The 21,237-nt window shown below is 56.1% G+C and overlaps 8 protein-coding genes across 8 annotated transcripts; 3 read left to right on the top strand and 5 right to left on the bottom strand.

Annotated features, from left to right (window-relative positions):
- Positions 1-151: 151 nt before the first annotated feature.
- Positions 152-2,138, bottom strand: N656DRAFT_779141 (uncharacterized protein). Its single transcript, XM_064815139.1, has 2 exons — positions 1,870-2,138; positions 152-1,804 (listed from the first exon to the last, which is right to left on the bottom strand). The coding sequence occupies exon 2, from the start codon at positions 1,717-1,719 to the stop codon at positions 247-249; it is 1,473 nt and encodes a 490-aa protein (XP_064670493.1). The 5' UTR covers positions 1,720-1,804; positions 1,870-2,138; the 3' UTR covers positions 152-246.
- A 147-nt stretch (positions 2,139-2,285) lies between these two features.
- On the top strand, positions 2,286-2,688 carry N656DRAFT_81702 (uncharacterized protein). Its single transcript, XM_064818398.1, has one exon. It carries the CDS (start codon positions 2,383-2,385, stop codon positions 2,605-2,607), a length of 225 nt encoding a protein of 74 aa, XP_064670494.1. The 5' UTR covers positions 2,286-2,382; the 3' UTR covers positions 2,608-2,688.
- N656DRAFT_779143 (alpha/beta-hydrolase) lies at positions 2,399-3,888 on the bottom strand. The gene has a single exon (XM_064815140.1). It carries the CDS (start codon positions 3,866-3,868, stop codon positions 2,771-2,773), a length of 1,098 nt encoding a protein of 365 aa, XP_064670495.1. The 5' UTR covers positions 3,869-3,888; the 3' UTR covers positions 2,399-2,770.
- Positions 3,889-5,304: 1,416 nt separating this feature from the next.
- On the top strand, positions 5,305-6,621 carry N656DRAFT_731423 (UBC-like protein). Its single transcript, XM_064812646.1, has 3 exons — positions 5,305-5,508; positions 5,584-5,663; positions 5,723-6,621. The coding sequence occupies exons 1-3, from the start codon at positions 5,482-5,484 to the stop codon at positions 6,417-6,419; spliced, it is 804 nt and encodes a 267-aa protein (XP_064670496.1). The 5' UTR covers positions 5,305-5,481; the 3' UTR covers positions 6,420-6,621.
- Positions 6,622-6,694: 73 nt separating this feature from the next.
- On the top strand, positions 6,695-10,006 carry N656DRAFT_779145 (glycoside hydrolase family 2 protein). Its single transcript, XM_064815141.1, has one exon. It carries the CDS (start codon positions 6,876-6,878, stop codon positions 9,633-9,635), a length of 2,760 nt encoding a protein of 919 aa, XP_064670497.1. The 5' UTR covers positions 6,695-6,875; the 3' UTR covers positions 9,636-10,006.
- On the bottom strand, positions 9,626-11,153 carry N656DRAFT_779147 (Aldo/keto reductase-like protein). Its single transcript, XM_064815142.1, has 2 exons — positions 9,927-11,153; positions 9,626-9,869 (listed from the first exon to the last, which is right to left on the bottom strand). Exons 1-2 carry the CDS (start codon positions 10,854-10,856, stop codon positions 9,693-9,695), a joined length of 1,107 nt encoding a protein of 368 aa, XP_064670498.1. The 5' UTR covers positions 10,857-11,153; the 3' UTR covers positions 9,626-9,692.
- A 245-nt stretch (positions 11,154-11,398) lies between these two features.
- On the bottom strand, positions 11,399-17,133 carry N656DRAFT_753069 (P-loop containing nucleoside triphosphate hydrolase protein; the record flags this gene model as incomplete). The annotated part of the gene is made up of 19 exons (XM_064813053.1): positions 16,402-17,133; positions 16,232-16,337; positions 16,087-16,174; positions 15,976-16,030; positions 15,374-15,878; positions 15,280-15,298; positions 15,118-15,195; positions 14,657-15,017; positions 14,313-14,567; positions 13,639-14,263; positions 13,387-13,559; positions 12,810-13,339; positions 12,673-12,748; positions 12,564-12,603; positions 12,312-12,505; positions 12,218-12,257; positions 12,091-12,157; positions 11,486-12,044; positions 11,399-11,425 (listed from the first exon to the last, which is right to left on the bottom strand). Exons 1-19 carry the CDS (start codon positions 16,663-16,665, stop codon positions 11,399-11,401), a joined length of 4,062 nt encoding a protein of 1,353 aa, XP_064670499.1. The 5' UTR covers positions 16,666-17,133.
- Positions 17,134-19,139: 2,006 nt separating this feature from the next.
- Positions 19,140-20,071, bottom strand: N656DRAFT_708962 (uncharacterized protein; the record flags this gene model as incomplete). The annotated part of the gene is made up of 4 exons (XM_064811554.1): positions 19,140-19,318; positions 19,369-19,893; positions 19,948-19,966; positions 20,030-20,071. 4 exons carry the CDS (start codon positions 20,069-20,071, stop codon positions 19,140-19,142), a joined length of 765 nt encoding a protein of 254 aa, XP_064670500.1.
- Between the last annotated feature and the right edge of the window lie 1,166 nt (positions 20,072-21,237).

Here is a 21,237-nt window from a genome sequence, read left to right on the forward strand (position 1 = left end):
ATGCGGCGTGACGTGTGGTTTACCTGTTCGAGTAGCTAGATTCGGAAGGGGGTGTGACAGACTTTGATGTCGATCGACAGGGAGAGATGGAATATCGACGAAGAAATAGAAATAAAACAGAAATCAAGACACAGCACCGCTGCTATTTTTGCTCCGATCCAGCCAGATAATGTCTACATTTTTATTACACAGCACGATCTAGTCGACAAAACCAGATCGCACAAACCCTGTATTTGTCGACTCCCATTACAAAAAGTTAATGCCCACACCCACCTGCAACCCCTTGCGCCCCTCCTCCCCCTTTCTCAGCGCGAGCGGCAGGCTAAAATTCAGCTCAAACCTCGCGACGGGGTGTGCATAGACCAGCCCTACGCCGGCCGCCATGCTGGGGAGGCCATTCACAAGCTCCCCAACGGCCGACTTGACGCCGTTGAACACCGTCCTGGAGTCCATGGCCATCGTAGTCTCCCCATCCCCGCTCCCCTCAACCTTGCTTGTCCCCCTCCTCCTTGGAGGCGTCACAGCCACCAACCGCCCGGCATTGGCAAACAGCTGCAGGCGCAGCGGCGAGTCTGCACCAGCCGTGCGCGGCAGCGGCACAAGCATGCTGACCCCGCCCGCGGCGAAAACGTCCCCGCCCACAGCGTCGGCCCCGTCGTGCGGGCCCAGCCCGCCAATCTTGAACCCGCGCACGTCGGTCGGTCCGCCGAGCTGAAACCGGTCGTTGATCCGGCTCGGCATGGCCTTTCCGGTAAGCGAATATCCAGTAGGCAAGGGGTACAGCACGCCCACGCGCAGGCCCGCGCCGAGGGATACCCCCGAGTTTTGGTTGTTTGCGATGGGCACGGGCAGCGCCCCCGAGGCCTCGAGCTCTGTCTTGGCGAAGCACACGTCGCCTTGCAAAGGGCCCCACCCGGCCAGCTCGGTGATGCTCCGCAGGAGGTAGCCGCGCTGCGGGAGTAAAGGGTTGTCGCGGCGGTCGCGCGTGAAAGTGTGCGTGATGGAGGACTTCAGGGAGTCGCCGGCGTCGGCGCGGACGGTGGGGGATGCGGTTGCGGCAAGGGAGGTCAGCTGGCGCCAAACGGTGGAGAAGGCCAGCGCGTGGCTGTCCTCTCTGTCACCCGTGGATTGGGTGAGCCAGGCCAGGCGCAGGTTGGCGCCCGTCAGGCGCTCCTCGTGGGACGCCCAGGGCTTCTGTGTGGCCGAGCGCAGGGCCTCGACCGAGAGGCGCAGGTCCGGGTTGCCGTTTAAGGGCGTCGAGAAGACGGCATTGTAGGCGGACCGCGTGCGCGTCCCCGTGCTGGCGTTGACGGTGAGCGTCTCGGCGCCACCGAATATGTTGCGCGCGACAGCGTTGGTGTACGCCGACCCCTCGGCGTTGCCAAAGTCGGTGCCCGCGCTGAACACCAGGCGTGATTTTTCCTTTACGCGGATCGAGATGTCCAGGTCGGTTCGGTCTGTCGGTGGTGCGGTTGTGGGCGAGGGGTGTTGTGCTTCGGATAGGAACAGGTTGAACCCTTCCTCCTTGAATATGTCTTTATTAAACACCGCCGGCAGCTGGGTTAACAATGCCTGCTCAAAAGTTGTGGTATTGGTAGGGATAGAATAGAGGCGCACCGAAACGAGACAGCTTCCTGGTGGCTGCCCCCAGGCGTTCAAGGACCTGGCCCAAAGTAGTTCCCGGAATGGCGCTGTCCTCCATAAGAGGCTTGAAAACATGGTCGAGCAGACTCCTCCGGGTGTTGGTCGCTCCATGGACCTCTAGTGAGCTGATGGAAGCAGGCGTGAGTAGGTGCTCGTCGAGCTGTGAACACACGGGCCGTATTAGCAGTGGCGCTTGCGGACTGAGGAACATTGGCCGGTGTTTACCAGGTGGGGTGAGCTTTGAGGAGCTTGTGGTGTCGCACTTTGGCCGGATACAGGGTTGGACCCGTCGGTGGCCTGTTGAGGCAGTTAGCCAGAACCTCGAGGTGCTGCTTGAGGTTGAAGCTGGAGCTTTGGAGCTTTGGAGCTTGAAACCGCCATTTGCAACATGCCATTGCTAGGCAGCTCGATCACCTCAATTCCGTGATGTTGTAAGGTTCACTTACATTGTTGCCACCTGGCCCCGAGGAGGCAGCCATTGTTGTGTCCCTTTGGCCGTCGACCGGTGTCGCAACGCAGTTCGTCTCGTGACGGGTTCAGGCACAGACTTGCAAGTTGCAATCGTGCATCTTTCTGGAAATTGATCGGGTGCCACTCAGAACTGCCAGGTGCTGCCGGCTGGAAGCCAAGGTCTAAAGTTTTACGCCTGATTGACTATTCGACAGACTTTTTTCAAGCTCACTACACCGACTGACACAGGCCCAAACTTTCCACTCGCAAGCTTCACTTCACTCCGGAATGCTGCCAGACTGCTGCCTACTGACAGACTATATGCAGGGATGGTCATGTTCAAGGGCGCCGCCGGGTCAGTTCTGTTCTTCGAGAACCAGGCGTTGGTCGCAGGTCAGATCTCACTCTACGCCGATCGGTACGCTTCTTCTCCCTTGCTCTTGCTGTCTCTCACCTGAATGCCCACAAATGGAGGCAAATCCAGCCCGGCTTTACTGCATCGAGCCAGTATAACCCCCCCCTCACCCCTCGAAGGTTCAGAACACAATGCCCACGCTCTTCCACTAGACTTCTAGTCATTCTTACCTCCTCATGGCACCATTCTCGTGTATGGGATGTGGAAATAAGAAATCAAATCTTGTGACCGTCGACTCCAGCGAATTTCGAGTCTGCATTCTCACCCCGTCGCCGTGAACAGGCCTGACGCGCCCATGGTCACGTTGCTACACAAGCCGTCATAAACGGCCGGCTTAACAGAGTTGACTTTGGCCTTGTTATCCTTGCCCAGCTCGATCAAGGTCGGCTTCCCCGGCTCCCACCTCGGCCAGCCCAAGCCCTTCTCCAATCCATCCCACGGGTCGTCCGCAAACGCGTACCATGCCCGCTGCATCACCTTGGTCATCTCACGCTGCTCTGCCGTCGCCGGCAGCCCGCTCACCTCCTCGGACCCGCCAAACACCATGTGCAGGTCCACTCCGTGGTACGCGCCCGACGTCGGATACAGCCGCGTGTTGTCCCAATCCCCTAGGTACCGGTACACCCACGCAGGGACGCCGTGCACCTTACGGCCCGCCGCCTGGTACGCCGATGGGCACGTGAACGACTCGAGGTGGAAGGCGTCGACCTGCGCATCCGTGGGCACGACGCCGCCGTTGCCGTACGCGGGAATGCGGTAGTACCCGGCCTCGTTGTGCGTGTTGCCGCCGAGGATGGGCATGCGCGCGAAGAGCCCCGCCGCGGTGCGCTCCATGTAGTCTGGGAATACGAGCTCGTTGTCTACCTGCGGGTAGAAAGCCGGAACCGAACGGAGCACTGACGTGCTGGCCGAAGGCCGGATGGCTGCCGCGGCCGCTTTGATGGCGGCCCACGGTTGCGCGCGCATGCACGACATGACGGCCGCTGCTGCTGCGCGGTCGCTGGTTGTCGTGTTGTTGTTGTTGTTGTTGCATCCCAGAGCCGAGACGACCGTGTTCCAGTTCCTATCGGTCACGCCGGGCGCGTTGAGCGGGAAGCTGAAGGCGTTGCCCGAGGTCAGGATCAGACCCGAGGCGATGGGGTCGTCCCTGTAGGCGTACGCCCAGTAGTCGATGGCCACGCCGCCCGAGGACTGGCCGGCGAGAGCGATGCGACTGGTGTCACCGCCGAACTGGGCGATGTTCGTGCGCACCCACTCGACCGCCTCGCGCTGGTCGCGGAGGCCGAGATTCTGCGTCTCGCCCGCCCCCCCGGGGAAGCCGAAGATGTTCATGCGGTAGTTCAAGGTCACCACGACCATGTCCTGGCCATCGGCTAAGTGCCTGCCATTGTACATGGGGCTGTTGGTGTTGCCGATGGTGAAGCCTGGGATACAGGTAGGTGAAGTGAGCATTCACTTGCGCGGTTAGGTGCACATAAGAGAAGCCGGGTAGTCATTGAAGGAGGGGGACATACGCCCGCCATAGAAAAAGACAAGCACAGGTTTCTTCCTAGCAGCGCCCCGGGCCGTCGCCTTGGACCAGATGTTGAGCGTCAAGCAATCCTCGTCCTGCGGCGTGCCGGCGGCCGAGGCAAAGTAGTTGATGATGCGTTGCGCCTGGGCAGTGAAGCCTGGGTAGTCGACCGGCTTGGAAGGGGTCAACGGGCAGTCGTAGCCAAAGTTGGCTGCGACATATGGTTGATTGCGGTCAATGGGCTGCGGTGCAGCAAAGCGCAACTCGCCGACCGGCGGTTTCGCATACGGGATGCCGAGATATTCAACGACGCACGAGGTATTGAGGGCGACATGGCCAGTCACCGGTCCGTTAGATGTTGCCACAGTCAGGAACCTGCTGGCACTAATGCACTCGGAGCTGCTCCCGGGACGGTCTGGATGCGGTGTTGCAGCGTCGGCCACGACGACACCTGCAGCCGTCAAGACTACGGCACATAGCCGCCGCGTTACACACATTGATGGCATCTTTGAGAGAAGCATATTTATTCGGCACCGCAAACCCGTGTAATTCAGGAGGAAGACATCAACAAATGGGTGGAGTCAATCCCCCGGATCTTCAAAATTGCTAGGAACTGGATGGTGGGATGACTACATATGTGGATGGCAGTTGAATGGTTACTGTAACTCTCGAGAGAATGGGACACCATTATGATTTAGTTGCTTACTTCGCCAACAGTTCCAAAGAAGGAAGACCGGGACAGGGAGAATGGCACGCAAGACTCTCAGTCTGCCTGCGCCCTGCAACAGTACTGTGTAAGCTTGAACTGGGATAGGATTTGGGCAAGAATTGATGGATGGTTAGTCGCCTAAGGAAGCAACTAAAATACAGTGGTGTCCCATTCTGTCGAGAATATACAGTACCTAGAGCATTCCCACTTTGGTATCTGATTGCAGCCATTTTGAGTGTTATGTTGATGAGTGAACGTGGTGTACGGACACTCTGTAAGTCGTTAAGCATCGCCATTCTTAGGGACTCGATGTTAGGGACTCTACGAAGTACAGAGTACTTAAACTCTAATTGTTTGAAGACATTATCTTGTTGATTTAGGGATTTCAAGCTGTGCTTGTTAGTCACGTCCCCACCTGCCGCATTGATCAACTGGCCATCAGCAGACCGCAGTTAACCAACGAGCAGTTCAACACCCTCCTTCTGCTCTGGCAATAAAACCAACTGGCCGTCGTCACCCATTACTTGGCATATATCACCCCTTTCTCCCGGATAACACAACGCCCCGAGTCGCATCGACTGCAACACGATTGTCATCGACATCCGGTTCCGGACACTCTCTATCTTCGTTCATTTGTGTGTTTTTCTTTTTGCATCGAACATTCGCTGCCGTTCCTGCCGTTCCTGCCGTCGCCCGCACCCTCGTTTGTCCGACGGCCACCGTCCTCTCCGAGTCGGCTAACCGCCAGCGATGGCCAGTCGTGCCGCGCAGAAGCGCGTACGTGTCCAACAAAGGCCTCTATACAATCGGACACGGGAGTAGTACGGGCTAACCTTTTGTTTCCCATTGTAGTTGACGCGCGAGTACAAGAGCATTTCGGAGAACCCACCTCCTTACATTACAGCACACCCGTCCGAGTCAAACATATTGGAGTATGACATGGTCGATTCCTATGCTTAACACCATACCTTACTAACACCGCAATTTGAAGATGGCACTACATTATTACCGGCCCCGAAAACACACCTTACCACGGCGGGCAGTACTGGGGCACGCTCATGTTCCCGCCCAACTACCCCTTCGCCCCGCCCGCGATCCGGATGCACACCCCCTCGGGGCGATTCCAGCCGTCGAGCCGGCTATGCCTGTCTATTTCGGACTTCCACCCACGTTCGTTCAACCCGGCTTGGGAGGTGTCGACCATCCTGATCGGTCTGCTCTCGTTCATGACGTCGGAGGAGATGACGACGGGCTCCGTGTCGGCGAGCGAGGCGGAGCGCAAGTACCACGCGGCCCGCTCTCGGTGGTGGAACTCGACGGGCGGCGGGTCGCACCTCAAGGCGGAAAACGGTGCGGGGAAAGGCAACATCAAGGCCGGCGACGGCGGGGCCAAGTTCAGATCCGAATGGCCCGAGGTCGACGCCGAAAACTGGAAGTGGATGCGCGAAAACAAGATTGACACGGCTACGGGGAACAGGATCGTCGAGCCGGGTGGTCCGTCGTGTGGCCCACAGCTGGGAATTGCCGCGGGTGGGAGCGGGCACCAGGCCCATGCCGTGGTGGATGCCGTGATCCAGCAACGAGATGCCGGGCAGGGGTGGATATTCCGCAATAAGCTGGTGCTGGCTGGGGCTATAATTTTTGTCTACGTTCTTATTGCCCGGCTCCTGGGGGAGGGGAGTTCGTGATCAATTCGGTTAAGAACCACTTAACAGCGACTCACAACTGGCCATGACCGCCACGATGGGAATACGAGGATATTATACCATGCTCTATTGGGGCTGAAGGGGTTAGCAGCACTGGTTGCCGCATGTCGGGGGTTTACTTTGGGTGTGTCTTGGATAGCGAACGTTCAAACAGTTTTTTTATTGCGCAGCGGTTCGGCTTAGGGGCTGAGAGACACTAGAGACTCGATCCAGATTGATAGAGTAATAATATCCAGCTTGAAACCGGGGGCGCTCCCACCACTCGTCCCTGATCTCAGGGTGAGGTTTGCCGAGTACTAACTAGCTGATTAGGGAATGACGTTACACCGCATAGGGGTTGGTCAACGTGGAGTCTCAGAGAGGATTTGGAGAATCGGTCGGCTTCGAGTCAGAGACCCCCAAAAGCATCATCATATTCGGCCGTCAGGGTGAGCAAGAATGATGCCACACACGACTCAGATGCTCACCTCCGGGTGGGAATTTAAGGGCGCGAAAGACGAGAAGTGGCTGCCTGTTCTGCAGGTTCCCAGCAACGTGCACACGGAGCTTGTACACCACGGGCGGATCCCAAACCCTTTTCTGGACCTGAACGAGCTGGAAGTTGCGTGGGTGGCCGAGGAAACATGGCATTACCGGACCACCTTCTCAACCCCTGAAGCGAGCCGGGCACCGGGAGCCGAAGTCGACCTGGTGTTTGAGGGGCTCGATACGTTTGCGATGGTGATTCTCAACGGAACCACCATACTACAGTCAGACAACATGTTTGTTGAATACCGTGTCGCCGTGCGGGACATTGTGCTGGCCATCCTCAATAATAACAACGGCAACACGGAAAACACACTGGAAATTGTCTTTGAACCCGCTCGCCGCCGCGGTCTGGAGCTTGTTCGAGCGCATCCGGAACACGATTTCATCGTCCATCAGACCGAGGTCAGCAGGGGGCCCGTTCGGAAAGCCCAGTACCACTGGGGCTGGGACTGGGGCCCGATCTTGCTGACGTGCGGACCATGGAAGCCGGTGCGGCTGGAGACGTACGTCTGCAGGATTGACAATCTCCGGGTGGACTACCAACTCCGCGAGAGCGACGAGGGTGTTCCTCTGCAGCTGTTGAAGGCCACCGTCGGCGCCGACATTGTTGGTCCGACCTCGTATATCGTCGAGGCTGGGCTGTGGTTTGAGGGGGACCAGGTGCTCACCCTGCGGGAAAGTAACGACAATTTGAGTAAAGACGGCACTTTATCGTGGAACTATACCTCGTCCGCTTTCACGCTCGAAGACCGGGTGCACCTCTGGTGGCCGCGCGGCTACGGTCCTCAGAATCTCTACACCCTCCGCGTACGGATTCTCTCCGCCAGCGGGACCACCGTGCTCGCCGAGGAGGAGCAGACGCTCGGGTTCCGCAAAGCGGAGCTGATACAGGAGCCCGACGCCTTCGGGCAATCATTCTACTTCCGCATCAACGACCTGCCCATCTTCGCTGCGGGCGCGTGCTGGGTGCCTGCCGACAGCTTCGTGCCATCCATTCCCGCGGACCGGTACCAGACACTGCTCTCACTGCTCGCCGAGGGGAACATGAACATGGTGCGGGTATGGGGCGGGGGCGTGTACGAGCCCAGCGCGGAGTTTTACTCGGCGTGCGACAGGCTGGGGATCATGGTGTGGCAGGACTTTATGTTTGCCTGCGCGTCCTACCCGGCTAAGGACCCGGCTTTCCAAGCCATCGTCGCGCTCGAGGCCCGTCAGCAAGTCTTCCGACTGCGCCGCCACCCGTGCATTGTTCTTTGGTGCGGGAATAACGAGGACTACCAGCTGACCGAGCGATACGGACTCGAGTATGACTACGAGGGTAACAAGGACCCGGACTCATGGCTCAAAACGAACTTCCCGGCACGGTACCTCTACGAGCACCTCCTCCCTGACATCCTCCAGTCCACCAGCACTAGTACAAACACCGCCTACCACGCGGGCAGCCCCTTTGGCAATGGGACCAGCACGACGCTCAAAACCGACCCGACCGTGGGGGATGTGCACCAGTGGGAGGTTTGGAACGGCGCGGCAAAACCATACCAGCGTCTTGCGGATGCGGACATGGGCGGGCGGTTCGTGAGCGAGTTTGGCATGCCCGCCTACCCACATGTCAACTCTGTGTCGCGTTTCGTGACGGACCCTGCAGAGCGGTACCCCGGCAGCGCAACGCTGGATTTCCATTGCAAGGCGTTGGGAGGGACCCGCAGGGTGTGGGGTTATCTGGCTGAGAACTTCCGGCTTGACCAGGCCGGAAAGCTGGATGGGTTTGTTCATCTCACGCAGATCCTCCAGGCCGATGCCCTTGCTGAAGGGTACAGGGCTTGGCGGAGGCAGTGGGTGACTACTACTACTACTACTACTACTACTACTACTACTACTACTACTACTACTAAGGAAGGGGAAGGGATGGTAAGGAGGTGTGGCGGGGTGCTGGTCTGGCAGCTGAACGATTGCTGGCCTGCGTCGGCCAGCTGGTCGGTCGTGGACTACTACCTGGTCAAGAAACCCGCGTGGTATGCTATTCGGCGGGTTATGACGCCGCTAGCGGTCGGGGTGAAGAGAAAGTTCTGGGACTGCACGACTCGGCCGGCTGATGGGAAGCTCTGGCGCAGGGACACGGCGCATGTCGATCCAAGGCGGCCGCTGAACGAGGTGGAGTTTGATGTTTGGGTTATCAGCAGTGCGCGGTCGGAGACTGTGAAGGGGACTGTGAGGGTGAGGTTTGTGTCAATTGCCAGGGGGCAGGATGTGAGATATAAGATTGAGAAGGAGGTTGAGATGCAGCCTAACGGCTGTACCGAGGTGTTGCAGGGGTTCAAGTTCCGGTGGCAAGAGGACGAGAAGCCCGAGCACTTTGTCATCCAGGCTACGCTGTGGGTGGACGGCGTGCGCGTGAGCAGCGATACTTCCTGGCCGGATCCGATCAAGTACCTCAACTTTGCCGACAGGGGGGTCAGTGTGAGATACGTCACTCAGGGGCAGTTGGAGGTTTCGGCCCGGAGGCCGGTAAAGGGGTTCGCTTTCTCCGAGAGGCAGGGCGTCAGTCTCAGTGACAATGGGTTCGACTTGATCCCGGGGGACGAGCCGACGATGGTGCAGATCGAGGGCCAGGATGCTGGTGAACTGCCGTGGACCTTTGTGGGGCACCAGGGACGGGAGAGCACAGCTTGAAGTAGTGCTCTAATTCCAGGGCCTATCTACTACATTCACGTGCTTCTGCAAGCTACCTTATACATGACCGCTGATCCTCTTTGGCTCATACAGCTCCTCGAGGTACTTCTCCTCCTCCTCCGTCAGGACCTTACCGCCGGCTTCAATGGCCTCTTCCATCCGTTTCACGCTGCTGAAGCCAATGATGGGACTCGACACGCGCTTGTTGATCCATGCCAACGCAACATGAGACATCTGTTCCTCCGTCAGCCATGCTTGTCAAAAGGGATTTGACACTCGAAATCCACTTACCGGCCACCCGCGCTTGTCGGCAACCTCCATAACCCGCTTGATAATAGTCAAGTCGGGCTCGACGGTGCCGTGGGTGCCGGGGGAGGTCTCCTTCTCGACCTTGCTGCGCTCCGTTGAGCCGAAGGCCTCGGGCCGGCGAGCGAGATGCCCCCGGCAGAGAGGCGCCCAGGGGATCAAGCCGACGCCCGTGTCGTTGCAGAAGCGATTCATCTCGCGCTCCTCCTCGCGGTACAGCAGGTTGTACTGGTTCTGCATGCTGACAAACTTGGTCCAGCCGTTGCGCTCGGCGCAAAACTGCATGCGTGCAAACTGCGTCGCCCACATGCTGCTGGCGCCGATGTAGCGAACTTTGCCCATCTGCACCAGGTCATGCAGCGCCTTCATTGTCTCCTCGATGGGCGTGTCGTAGTCGAACCGGTGGATCTGCAGGAGGTCGATGTAGTCGGTGCCTAACCGCTGCAGGGAGGCTTCGACCTGGTTGAAGATGGCGGCCCGCGACAAGCCGTGCCGGTTGACGTAGTCCTTGGACCCGGCCACCTGTTGCGGCACGAAGAAGGCGCGCAGCTCGGGCTGCTCGCCCACGGCGAAGTAACACTTGGTCATGATGATGACCTTTTCCCGGGGGATGTTGTACTTTTTGAGCGCCTTGCCGACGATAATCTCAGAGGCGCCGTTTGAGTACATGTTGGCCGTGTCCCATGTGTTGAGGCCCCGGTCGTAGGCCGCCTTGAGCAAGGGGAGCGCCTCGTCCTCGCCGATGGCCCAGTTCAGCGTCCGCGGGTCGCCAAAGCTCATGCACCCGAATATGGGCACCGAGATGCGCAGCCCGCTGTTGCCGAGCCGGCGGTACTCGCACTTTGAGTTTTCGAGGGATTCCTTGAGCCCCTGGTAGGGGATGTCGAGCAGCTTGGGATCCTTGAGGTGAGCCATGGTTTCAGGGGTGCTTCAAGTCGGTACTCAGCTGTGGTCAAGTCGGCGGTTTCTTTTACCGGTACTAGCTGGCCCTACTACTGGAGTTTAGATTCACCAGTGGAAGTTACGCAGGGACCTTCGGTGAACAGGTCATGGCGAGAATTTATCCTCGGGCATCACCCATCTTAGACGGCACCATTCACACCAGTGTTCTACTAACAACCCGGAGCTACCGAGCTACCCCGCACCGGGGATAAAGGCGGCGTTAATGTTAGTACGTTCTACCACTTCGGACGGGCCGACAGCGTAAGAGTCATGGCATCTGCAGTACTACGACGGAAGAAGATGGAACGACCTAACAGACATGCTCCCGCGCTTCCGCAGCGGGTGGTGAACCGATCAACCCGAAGTGGAGCAACGCTGTGCACAAGCATGATCGGGCTTGACAATCACCAACATCTTGTCCACATCAAAGTGGATCTCAGGGGTGAGGGGTGGATTTACTCGCCCGGACGTTAATTACTAGTAGTAGGAGGACTACTACTACTTTCCAAACACTACTACCTATCCAGGGCTTGTGACTGGCACTGCAAGCCGTCAGCAAGGCGTTCAACTTGAGTCCTTCAAGGGAGATAAGAATGACTTACCATCTGGTAGTACACCCCCTTTTTCCCCAAAAGCTCCGCATGACGCCCCTTTTCCACCACCCTCCCATCAGCCAACACAAAGATCACATCAGCATTCTGCACCGTAGCCAGCCTGTGCGCCACAACCACCATAGTCCTATTCCTCCTATTCTTCTCAAACACAGCCTGCACAGCCCGTTCCGTCTCGGCGTCCAGGTTAGACGTGGCCTCGTCCAAGAGCAGCAGGCGCGGGTTGCGGATCAGGGCGCGGGCGATGGCAAGCCGCTGTTTCTGTCCCCCCGACAGGGTCACGCCCCGGCTGCCGATTTGTGTGTCGTACCCTTCAGGCAGGGAGGCGATGAAATCGTGGATCTCGGCATCGCGGCATGCCTGGTGCAGTTGTGCCTCTGTGGTGGTGGTGGGCTCGTCGACGCCGAGCAGGATGTTCTCGCGCAGGGTTCCGTCGAAGAGGCTGGCCTCTTGCGAGACGAGCGAGATTTCGCGACGGTAGTGGTCGATGCTGAGATTGGACACGTCCAGGCCGTTGTAGAGGATGTGGCCTGCGTTGGCGGTGTAGAATCTGTTGTTATGTTGGTGTGTTAGTAGTTGTTGACGGGAGTGCTAACAGATCAGGGGTGTCGGTGTTACCGACGGACCTCTCGAGCAAGGAGATAACAGTCGTTTTCCCGGACCCTGGTGCCATGTTAGTTGCATCCTTCATTACTAGTAGTAGTGACTCGGCAGGGTGCTTACCTGATGGGCCTACAATCGCCGCAAACTGCCCCTTGTTGATCTGGCGAGCACACGTCAGCCACTACATCAAGAACAAGGTTGTTGATTTCCTTACCGTCAAACTCAGCCCGTTCAGTATGGGCACATCCCGTGTCGGGTATCTAAACCAGACATCTTGAAACTCGATCTTGACTCCCATATCGTCATCCCCGATGTTGCCCGTGTCTAAGGAGATTAGCTTCCCGTCTACTTGATCCTTGCCTCTCATGTCAATGATCCGGCTTGCGGCAACCGATGCTTGGGCAATGTCTATGCACCCGTCAGTTCTCTTCGCAAGGCAATGGAGTTAGGAGTTATGAAGTCCTACTTGGTGCATAGCTCAGCCATCGGCCGGCTCCAAGGCCCCCCTGACCGCATGTAAGCACTACCACTCCCTGTAGGAAACTCGACGCCGTGACAGATCAAGGATGACCAACCTGCAAAACGGCAATGTAGACAACCATGTACTGGAACGACGTGTACTCCAGATTAAGCATGAGCGTTCCGCCGTACCTGTTCGCACGAGGGTTAGTCCCTTCCTTGTCTTCGAGATATGATCACAGCTGCAACTCACCACAGCACAAACGCCGTGCACAGCAGGGCTACACTATCGGCCATGGCAAAAATTAAAGTTGTCCAGCTGGACTTTACAAACGCCATCCTGATATGCTCCTGCAAGAGCGTCTCATAGCGCTTGGTGATGGCGTCTTCAAGCGTCAGGGCAGACACTGTCCTGAAGGCACCGATGGCCTCTGTGGCAAACTTTGCGCTCTCGGCAAAGACCTGGTTGTTCATCTTCTCAAACTGTGTTTCGTACCGGATCCGGAAAAACGCGGCCGCGATGATCAGGGGCATGGACGAGCACAGCGTCACAATGGTGAGCTTCCAGCCAAAGTAAAAGGCCAGCACCACGCACCCAACAATGTTGAGCACCGAGATGACGACAAAGGCCATGTTGGTGCCCAGCAACTCCTGCAGCTGGCTCGGATCCGTGGCCAGCTGCGCCGTCAGCGCCCCGACGGAGTGGTTGTCGGCGTCAAAGAAGGCTACGGATTTGGACAGGATATTGTGGAAGTACTCGCCGCGGTAGTAGTGGGTGATGTGCTGCAGGAATCAGTATAACTTGGTGAGGAACGCTAGTAGACACTTACAAAGGCAAGGCTTGATGAAGACCACCCCAGCGCGAAGTAGCTTATCGCGACGAAGATGGCAAGCATGACGAACATCAGACTCCAAAAGTTTGCCAGAGCCGGAAGGAAGTCGCCCCAGAACTGGAAGAGCGTAATTTCGGTAGCAAATAGATACGCCTGGATGGGCTGGCTGGCTATGCGCGAGGGTGTCCAGTCAGTTTCGCTCCATGACAACAATCAGGGGTAAGTAAACAAAGAAGCGAATAGGCCTACCTCCGCCGCCCAACGCACTCAGCAGCAGCACCGCATACCACCCTTTCTGGTGCCTTTGTTCTCGGAGCAGCAAGCCAAAACTCTTCCAGAATCCCCTGGTCTTTGGCTCTTTTGCCGAACCACCCTCGGAGGCAGCAGAGGGTGTTGTTGTCGTCTCCACCAGCGTGCTGTCCGTACATGTACCAATAGTCGTGGTACTTTTCTTCTCGGTGATCTCCCCTTCAACAGCCTTTAGCTTCAACTTCAACTCACCATCATCCTCCTCCTCGGACGACACAACATGAAGCTGCTGAGCCGTGGCAAGCGTCCAGTACGGCCCTCCTTCCTGCTGCATCAGGCTGTCATGGGTGCCCTGTTGAATGACCTTGCCTTTGCGGAGGACAACGATGTTGTCTGCCTTCTTGACGGTGGCTAAGCGGTGCGCAATCACCAGCGTGGTTCTGTTCTTGGAGACCTTTTCAAGTGCTGCCTGGACGATCTGCTCACCACGGACATCAATGCTGCTCGTTGCCTCGTCCAGTATCAGGATCTTGGGCCGCTTGACGATGCTCCGTGCAATGGCCAGCCGCTGGCGCTGCCCGCCGCTGAGCTTGATGCCCGCGTCTCCGACTACGGTCATGTAACCCTGCAGACCTATTAGTATATATTATCAAGCATCTAGAATAGACACAAACCTCTGGCAGACGGCTGATGAACTCATCAGCAAAGGCCTCGACGCAAGCCTGCTTGACAAGGTCCTCCTTGACCTCAGCATCAGCATGCTCCCACTCGGTGCCGACAAGGCCAAACTCGACGTTGGCATAGATGGTGTTGTTGAAGAGCGCCGGCTCCTGCTGGACGAGGCCGATCTGTCGTCGCCACCACTTCAGGTCAATCTCCCTCAGGGGTCGCCCGCCGACGGTGATGGAGCCGTTGCGCCAGAACAGGCTCTACAAGGGAAAATCGCATTAGGCCTGATACCCATACAAATGCATGGCTGACTGGAAGATTGGTGGACATAATAAAAGGGGATGCCTACGATATCCCCACTCTCATAAGCCTCAATCTCATACCACCTCTCCAGCAGTCCCACAATAGTGCTCTTCCCGGAACCCGACGGGCCGACAATGGCCGTGACCTTTCCCGCAGGCAGCCGGAGGCACAGGTCGTCAAGGATCTTGAGGTCGGGTCTGGCCGGGTATGCAAAGTTGACGTGCTCGAGGACAATGTCCTCAGCGGCAGACACCTCGGGTTCTGTGAGCAGTCCGGTCTTGGCCGGCCTCGGGGCGTCAATGATGGTGTAAAACACCGTGGCGGCGCTGGCTGCGCGCGCTGCCGCTGACAAAGGGGCGGTGATGCCCCCGATCGAGGTCGTCATTAACATGACTGACATGAGGACGCTTGTGGGCACATAATGGAACAGGTAAAGTACGTTAGTAGTGGTAAATACTACGGGGTGAGATGGAGGCTTGCGAGTTGGACCGGGGCAGGGGCACTTACACGATCAGCGTCTCGGCGCTGTTGAGTTGTAGTCCCATGTGCATCCGCAGGGAGTACCAGAAGGCGAGGGCGAAGGTGCTGGTTTATTAGTAGAATTCGTCAGCCCAGCGCATTTTGTTTACATTTTCAGGGGTCAGGGGTTGTATCCATGAAGCGGCTTACCCGTAAACCGCAAACTGAACTGCACGTGAACAGCTATGTCAGTATCTAGATACTAACAGCGCCGCTGCAAAGTAATAGCCATTATGAAACCTACCAGGAGCCTGCTGCAGCGCAATCCACTTGGCCATCCTCAACCCTCTGCGGCGGGACTCATCCACCCATCGGGCATACCGCCGTGCCATCTTCCTCTCAGCACCACACGCGGCCACCATCCTCACCGACCCAAAGATTTCGTTTGCCGTAGTTGACGCCTGGATATCTGCATACTGCACCTCGTTCAAGCGCTTCACCAGGAACGGGGTCGTCACAGCATACACAATGATAATCAGCAGCAGTCCGCTGCTGGTGACAAGCGTCAGGTGCCAGCTGTAGCAGAGCGCAATGACAAAAGCAGAGAGTACAGTAGAGGTGGACTGGAGAAACGCCGAGAGCTTTTCGGAGATGCCTATTTGGAGAGTGCTGGCTGTCACGGTGATGATGGCGGCTGTTTGGCCTGGGGGGAGAATGTCGAGGGTTGAAATGGGCTGCGCGAAGAGGGCTTTTATGTATTCCAGTCGGATTGCGGCTGAGATGCGCATGCTGCTCATGCGGAAGCCCATCTTGCAGGTGAGTTCTGGGTTAGCAGTTGAGACTCGTCGTAGACATGAAGACTCAGGGGGAGGGTTGGTCTTGAGGTGAGCCGAGACGGATACTCACATAAGCGACGTAGTCGAGGGCAAGTCTGATGAAGAACAAGCCAACGAGATATAAGCTGGTTGTACTTTAGTTCTAAGCTGACATTATGTGGTTGTGAGTTGAACAGCTTACGCGCAAGTCCTGATGGCTTCTTCAAACATTTCATACGTCGTGAAGGGCTGCGGGCTGAAATATCCAGTGAACGAGCCCACCATCCGGCCTATGGTACGAATCGGTTAGTGTTCAGAGCAGGCACGCAGACCGCAGATATGCTCACCAAACACAATGTTCATGATGGGCATCGTGACTCCTGCCCCTAGCGAGGTGATGACGGCTGCGAGGAGGACAAGTCTGTCCAGCCATGTCGAGAAGCTAAAGATACGCTGCGTTCAATGTTCAGTACGACGTGAACGGCATCATCACGTATTGTACTGGGATGAGACTCACTATGAAATCCCGGATTGCTGTCTTGTACTCGGGCTTCAGCAGCAATGGGTTCTTCTTCTCCTGTTTAGGGGGTGACGGGCTTGACTGGGTCACAGGAGCGTTGTTGACTGGAACAGGTCCCTGATTTGGACCACCATGAGTCTCATCTACCATCTTCACATTTGCCTGCTCATCTGACGGAGCATTGGCAGTGAGTGCTGGTGCAGAGGTGATGGTTGAGTGCCCCTTCCCCAACTCCCTTGCTGCTGGGTGAGTACTAGCCATGGCAGGTGGGTATGCCGGCGATGGTACGGCTAGCCCCAGCACTTCGATGTCCGGGAGCCCGGCGGTGGATAGGGGACGAGCGGTGGAAGCCTGCCTTGAGGTTCCGGTACCTGTACGTTCTCTTGCTACGCGGCTGCCACCGTTCAGGCATAGTATGCTTAAGAGCCTTGGGTACTCATAGCACTGGCAGCTTTGCTGGACTGGGCAAGCGCTGAAGCGGCCTAGGCACGTCTTGCTGTCTAGATCCAGCAGGAGATGGGTAGGTATCTAGCAGGTGGACCAGTGATGCACCTGATACTACAGGCACAGCCAATGGTCCAGAACCTCCGCCCGAGTATGTGAGCCACCTTCAGTGCAGTTGCCAGATGTCTGCAGCTTAGAGCACTAAGATGATGCGATGGCAGTTCCGAGTCTCAGGGCCGAAAGGCCACCTACTACCCAAGGTAGGCAAGGCACCGATGCTTAAGTTGCTTGTTCTGCGAAACATTCTTTCCCCCGCCCGGGGTGCTCATCCAGAACGAGACCTAATATGCGGGCAATATGCGGGCAATTTACCCCTGAAGCAAAAAATATGGATCGGTTTGCCCGGAGCGTCTTTATCTATCGTTCTGTGATATAAGCATGACGACGCTCCCTCGAAATGCGGCCACTTCTGGCATGAAAAGGAAAAAAGGGGGGTTCTTGAATTGTGATAATGCAGTTTCCCAACTTCCAAGCGAGGCTCCTTACTCCCTTTTTCTTTGTGTTTAGGCGATCTGCTTCACCCGCGGTCACGGTGGCCTGGTATTTACGGAACCACATCCGAGCCGTTAACGGGAACCGTAGCTGGTCGATCTCTCTTGTACATACATTGTATTTGGTCACTGCCAGTGGCGTGTAAGTCTGGTCACCTCACTCATTGGGTGTCGGATTTTAATGCAAGGCACAACATATGGCCAATAGAAACACCTGATATCGGAAGATATAGACGGGAAGGAGTAGGTATTCTGTACATACATACCAGTAGTTCGTAGGTCGTAGGGGGCCACTGCATATATGCTAGATATCACACAAGCATCATGAGAGCAAATAGGTACATGTGTACCTACCTTAGAAGTACCTATCATGAACGCAAAGTGTTCTTGTGCCGCTCTCTGATTGCGCTGAAGCCATCGCCGCGAAGCTACATGTACCAGTGGGCAGATATCTGCCAGTGGGTGAATATGCCCTGCATTTCTCCTGCCGATAGCATGTGCCAGAGCTGCCTGACGGATCAAAGAAGTTTAATGTCAATCCTAGGCTGAATGCAGAACCGATATGTTGCTCTGGGTATTTCACCTGACTGGATGATAAAGAGGCACATGCTACGCAATGTTTCCGCCTCCGTCCCCTGCCCCCTTGTCTTAACTCCCGAGCCCCGTTCTTAGCCTCGAGGTTCATGTCGGCACCCTGCTCTTCGGGTAATCTACCGACGATGGGTATGCAGAAGTGTACATTGAACCATCCGATATGCAACTCCCTCGTGGGATTGGCTTCTGATTTAACCGCAAACTGTGACTTATGTAACCTCGGTACGTACTACACGGTACTGCAGGTCGGCGATACAATACTACATCTACATTGCACCAGATTCATTGATACTAGTCGCTAGGCCAGCCAAGACCCAGTATCATCTTGGACGTTGGAAGGATACCTAGCATGTAAACGAATTCGTCTGCAACGGCAAATCCCGGACATCGTGGCAGTTTCATACCTTCGGTACTCTCAGTAGCAGTGAGTCTGGCTTGGCCATCTCCTGCTCCTACAGTGCAAACCTCCCCTCCCGCTTTCTCATTTTCAACCTGTACCTCTCTTCCATATCGCCGCTTCCACAGCCGACAACATTGAACCTTATCCGAGCGGCTCGACTTCAAGCAACAACACCAGCGGCTCGGCTGCCTATCTCGTGGGGGTCTCCTATCTGTGTGTCACGCCACAGGTATGGATAAGGTCTTGTCTTTCGCCAGTATCCTGGAATCCGTCGCCGATATGCTGCACTTCCAAAGTGTTTTCCCGCTCGTCCAGAGCTCGCGACCGGGACTTGGACAATGATAAAAATAGTGGCAATTAGCTGGACCGAAGGTGAGCGTCGTCATGTCCTGACCAGGATCCAGGAAGCTGGGGCCTGCGTTGTACCTTACCCCTTACCCCTGAATAGCTTCTCTCGGATCGGTACCCAAAGCACGTTACGCAAGCTACCTATCATGATACAACTTGTGAGGAGGCTTTGAATCCGAATCGCAGATTGCGTTTTCCACATGTAGTAGTGCATGTAGGGCATGCGTTTGTACCTAGCCATTGTGACATCAAATTGAACGTACTGTACCAGGGTAAACACAAGACGATGTCGTTTCAAGAAAAAACTCAGGTACAAGACCAACAAAGCAAAGTCCATTGTAGCTGGATCTACGGTATATACATTTGCACAGACGATGAATCGCAATGCCAATATGCGCTTATGGGCGTATATCGTACGTCTTGATAGCTTCCCGGACCACATCTCCGAGCTCCTTCACTGTGTCCTTGTCCCGTGGCAGCGTATGGCCCTTGGCATGGTCAAAGAGGTAGGCCGTGTCGGGGTCGCAAATGTTGTAGAGCGCCAGCGAACCATGAACGTACGGGTCCAGTGAGCCAACTGCAATTTGATTAGCAATCGTGTCTCGAAACGATGAACAATATCCTTACTAATGTGGCACGTGGGAATCTCAATCATGGTATCCGACTCATCACTCAGGACCATGGCGTACGTGTCCGGGTCTACCGGCGGCCAGCCAGCGAAAAAGATGGCGTACTTGAACATGGGCTTAATGCCCTTCTTCTTGAACCGGCGCTGTTCATGAAGGAGGAGCGTGGCAGCCACCGTTGCGCCCTCCGAGTAGCCAATGATGCCCTCAAACGGGCCCCGTTCCTGCATGATCTTGGTCAGGTACTTGAGCGCGTTGGCCGTGCTGCGGTGCGACGGCGCAATCCCTTCTCGCATCAGCTCGCGCATCGTGTCCTCGGGCGTCTCGCAGTCGGGAAAGTCTCGAATCCGCGCCAGCACGTCGTCCCGCTCTGTCTTCTCCACATCCTCGTCCGGCTCGATGAAGCGATAATAGGGCGGCTTCCCAAAGTACTCTTCAAACCCGTCTGGAGGAATCGCCTTGCAAGGACCGTGGATGAAGTGGAAGGTGGCGGTGGCGTCTTCAGTCAGCTCCTTGACGATGGGTGCTTTTTCATGTTAGCTGCTAAGGAGTAAAGAGCACATGCGTACAGCGGCCGTACCCAACTGCACCTGGAATTTCTTTCGCATGGGTTAGCTCCTATGATGCTCAATAGTCAGCGCCGACGGCGCTCAGATACTCACATCGGAACTGCCATAGGCACCAGGCAGGCAGAGGAATCTCATCTTGCCAAGACGTCAAGAGCTGATGATGGATAACGTGTGCCGGCGTTCTCAGTGTGAGATAGCGTGTTGGAGTGAACCGCCTCTATGCAAAATCAACGACGTGTCGTACGGCTTGAATTACACAAAGCATCCCAAGTCAACCAGTCACCAATGACCATTCGGTAGGCGAACTCGGCAGTTGAGGCAATATACCGCGAATCGACCGGTCAGTTGGATGTGCTACTAGCAGTAGTCCATGTAACTCGCCGGACACGTAAGCTCACGGTTCCTTGTAGCCGGGAAAAGGTGACAAATGCCATGGAAGAAGGGAAGGGGATTCGGAAGCTTGGCTAAGTACTAGTACCTAGGCAAATGAGACTAAAAACGGCTAGATGCCGCTGTCGTCCCAACTTGGTCAACCCGGTTCGGGACGTGGGAGGGTTCCGATGTGGGTTGCTTGGACGGGATGCTAGATACTTAGAGACCTACAGCTTCACAAAGAAATAGAGAAGAAAATAAAAAGAGGTAAAAACGAAGTAGAAAAAAGGCAGGCGCTACTCCGCCGTCCATTTCAAGGGGGCGATCTCGGATGAGGCTCCGTCCAGTATGGCAGTAGTATTCTAATCAAATGGCGAATTTGAAGCCGAGCTCGAAGAGGAAATACCGCCTCTTTGCTGGGGTTTTCCGTCAGAGATAGATGATGGATCAACACCCCATGTGATATGTGTTAGGTGCTGGTCAACTTGCGCGACCCCTGCTGGGTCGGTCCTGCACTCTTAGCCAGTTCCATAGGTACTTGTAGTTACCGGGTCCCATGTAGAATTGTAGATATCCTGCGTTTCCTGGCAGCAGAAGCAGAAGTTGACAGCCTGCAAGTCAAAGTTAGTAAGGTAGTACGTTCTTGCTGCTTGAAGTCAGACCGATTGTGCATAAGGCTCTGTCAAACCCTTCAAAAGTCCAACCAAGACAAGGAAACATAGGCAAGGCAACTTTGCTACCATACCAACACTACCTACCTTACCATACACTATTCGCAATACTGGAGGTACTATAAGGTGCTTACCTAGGTAGCTACCGTAACATAATGCTGCAGTGAGCTCCCTTGTGCATGAGGCTGTTTGGAGAGAAAGCTTGATTTGAGGGGCGGTAGCTTTCGCTTCCCCTGATTCGCGAGCACGGCAGTCATG

Source organism: Canariomyces notabilis, assembly GCF_033297395.1.
Source record: "Canariomyces notabilis strain CBS 508.74 unplaced genomic scaffold N656scaffold_10, whole genome shotgun sequence".
In the NCBI taxonomy this organism is placed as follows: domain Eukaryota; kingdom Fungi; phylum Ascomycota; class Sordariomycetes; order Sordariales; family Chaetomiaceae; genus Canariomyces; species Canariomyces notabilis.

Bases quoted from the DNA above. Each gene is read 5' to 3' on its own strand.
- N656DRAFT_779147 (XM_064815142.1), bottom strand. From the start codon at position 10,856: ATGGCTCACCTCAAGGATCCCAAGCTGCTCGACATCCCCTACCAGGGG. The intron at 9,870-9,926 runs GTAAGTGGATTT...ACGGAGGAACAG, and splicing joins CCGACAAGCGCGGGTGGCCG to ATGTCTCATGTTGCGTTGGC.
- N656DRAFT_81702 (XM_064818398.1), top strand. From the start codon at position 2,383: ATGCTGCCAGACTGCTGCCTACTGACAGACTATATGCAGGGATGGTCA.
- N656DRAFT_779145 (XM_064815141.1), top strand. From the start codon at position 6,876: ATGATGCCACACACGACTCAGATGCTCACCTCCGGGTGGGAATTTAAG.
- N656DRAFT_779141 (XM_064815139.1), bottom strand. From the start codon at position 1,719: ATGTTTTCAAGCCTCTTATGGAGGACAGCGCCATTCCGGGAACTACTT.
- N656DRAFT_731423 (XM_064812646.1), top strand. From the start codon at position 5,482: ATGGCCAGTCGTGCCGCGCAGAAGCGC. The intron at 5,509-5,583 runs GTACGTGTCCAA...TTCCCATTGTAG, and splicing joins GTCGTGCCGCGCAGAAGCGC to TTGACGCGCGAGTACAAGAG. The intron at 5,664-5,722 runs GTATGACATGGT...CGCAATTTGAAG, and splicing joins TCCGAGTCAAACATATTGGA to ATGGCACTACATTATTACCG.
- N656DRAFT_779143 (XM_064815140.1), bottom strand. From the start codon at position 3,868: ATGGTCGTGGTGACCTTGAACTACCGCATGAACATCTTCGGCTTCCCC.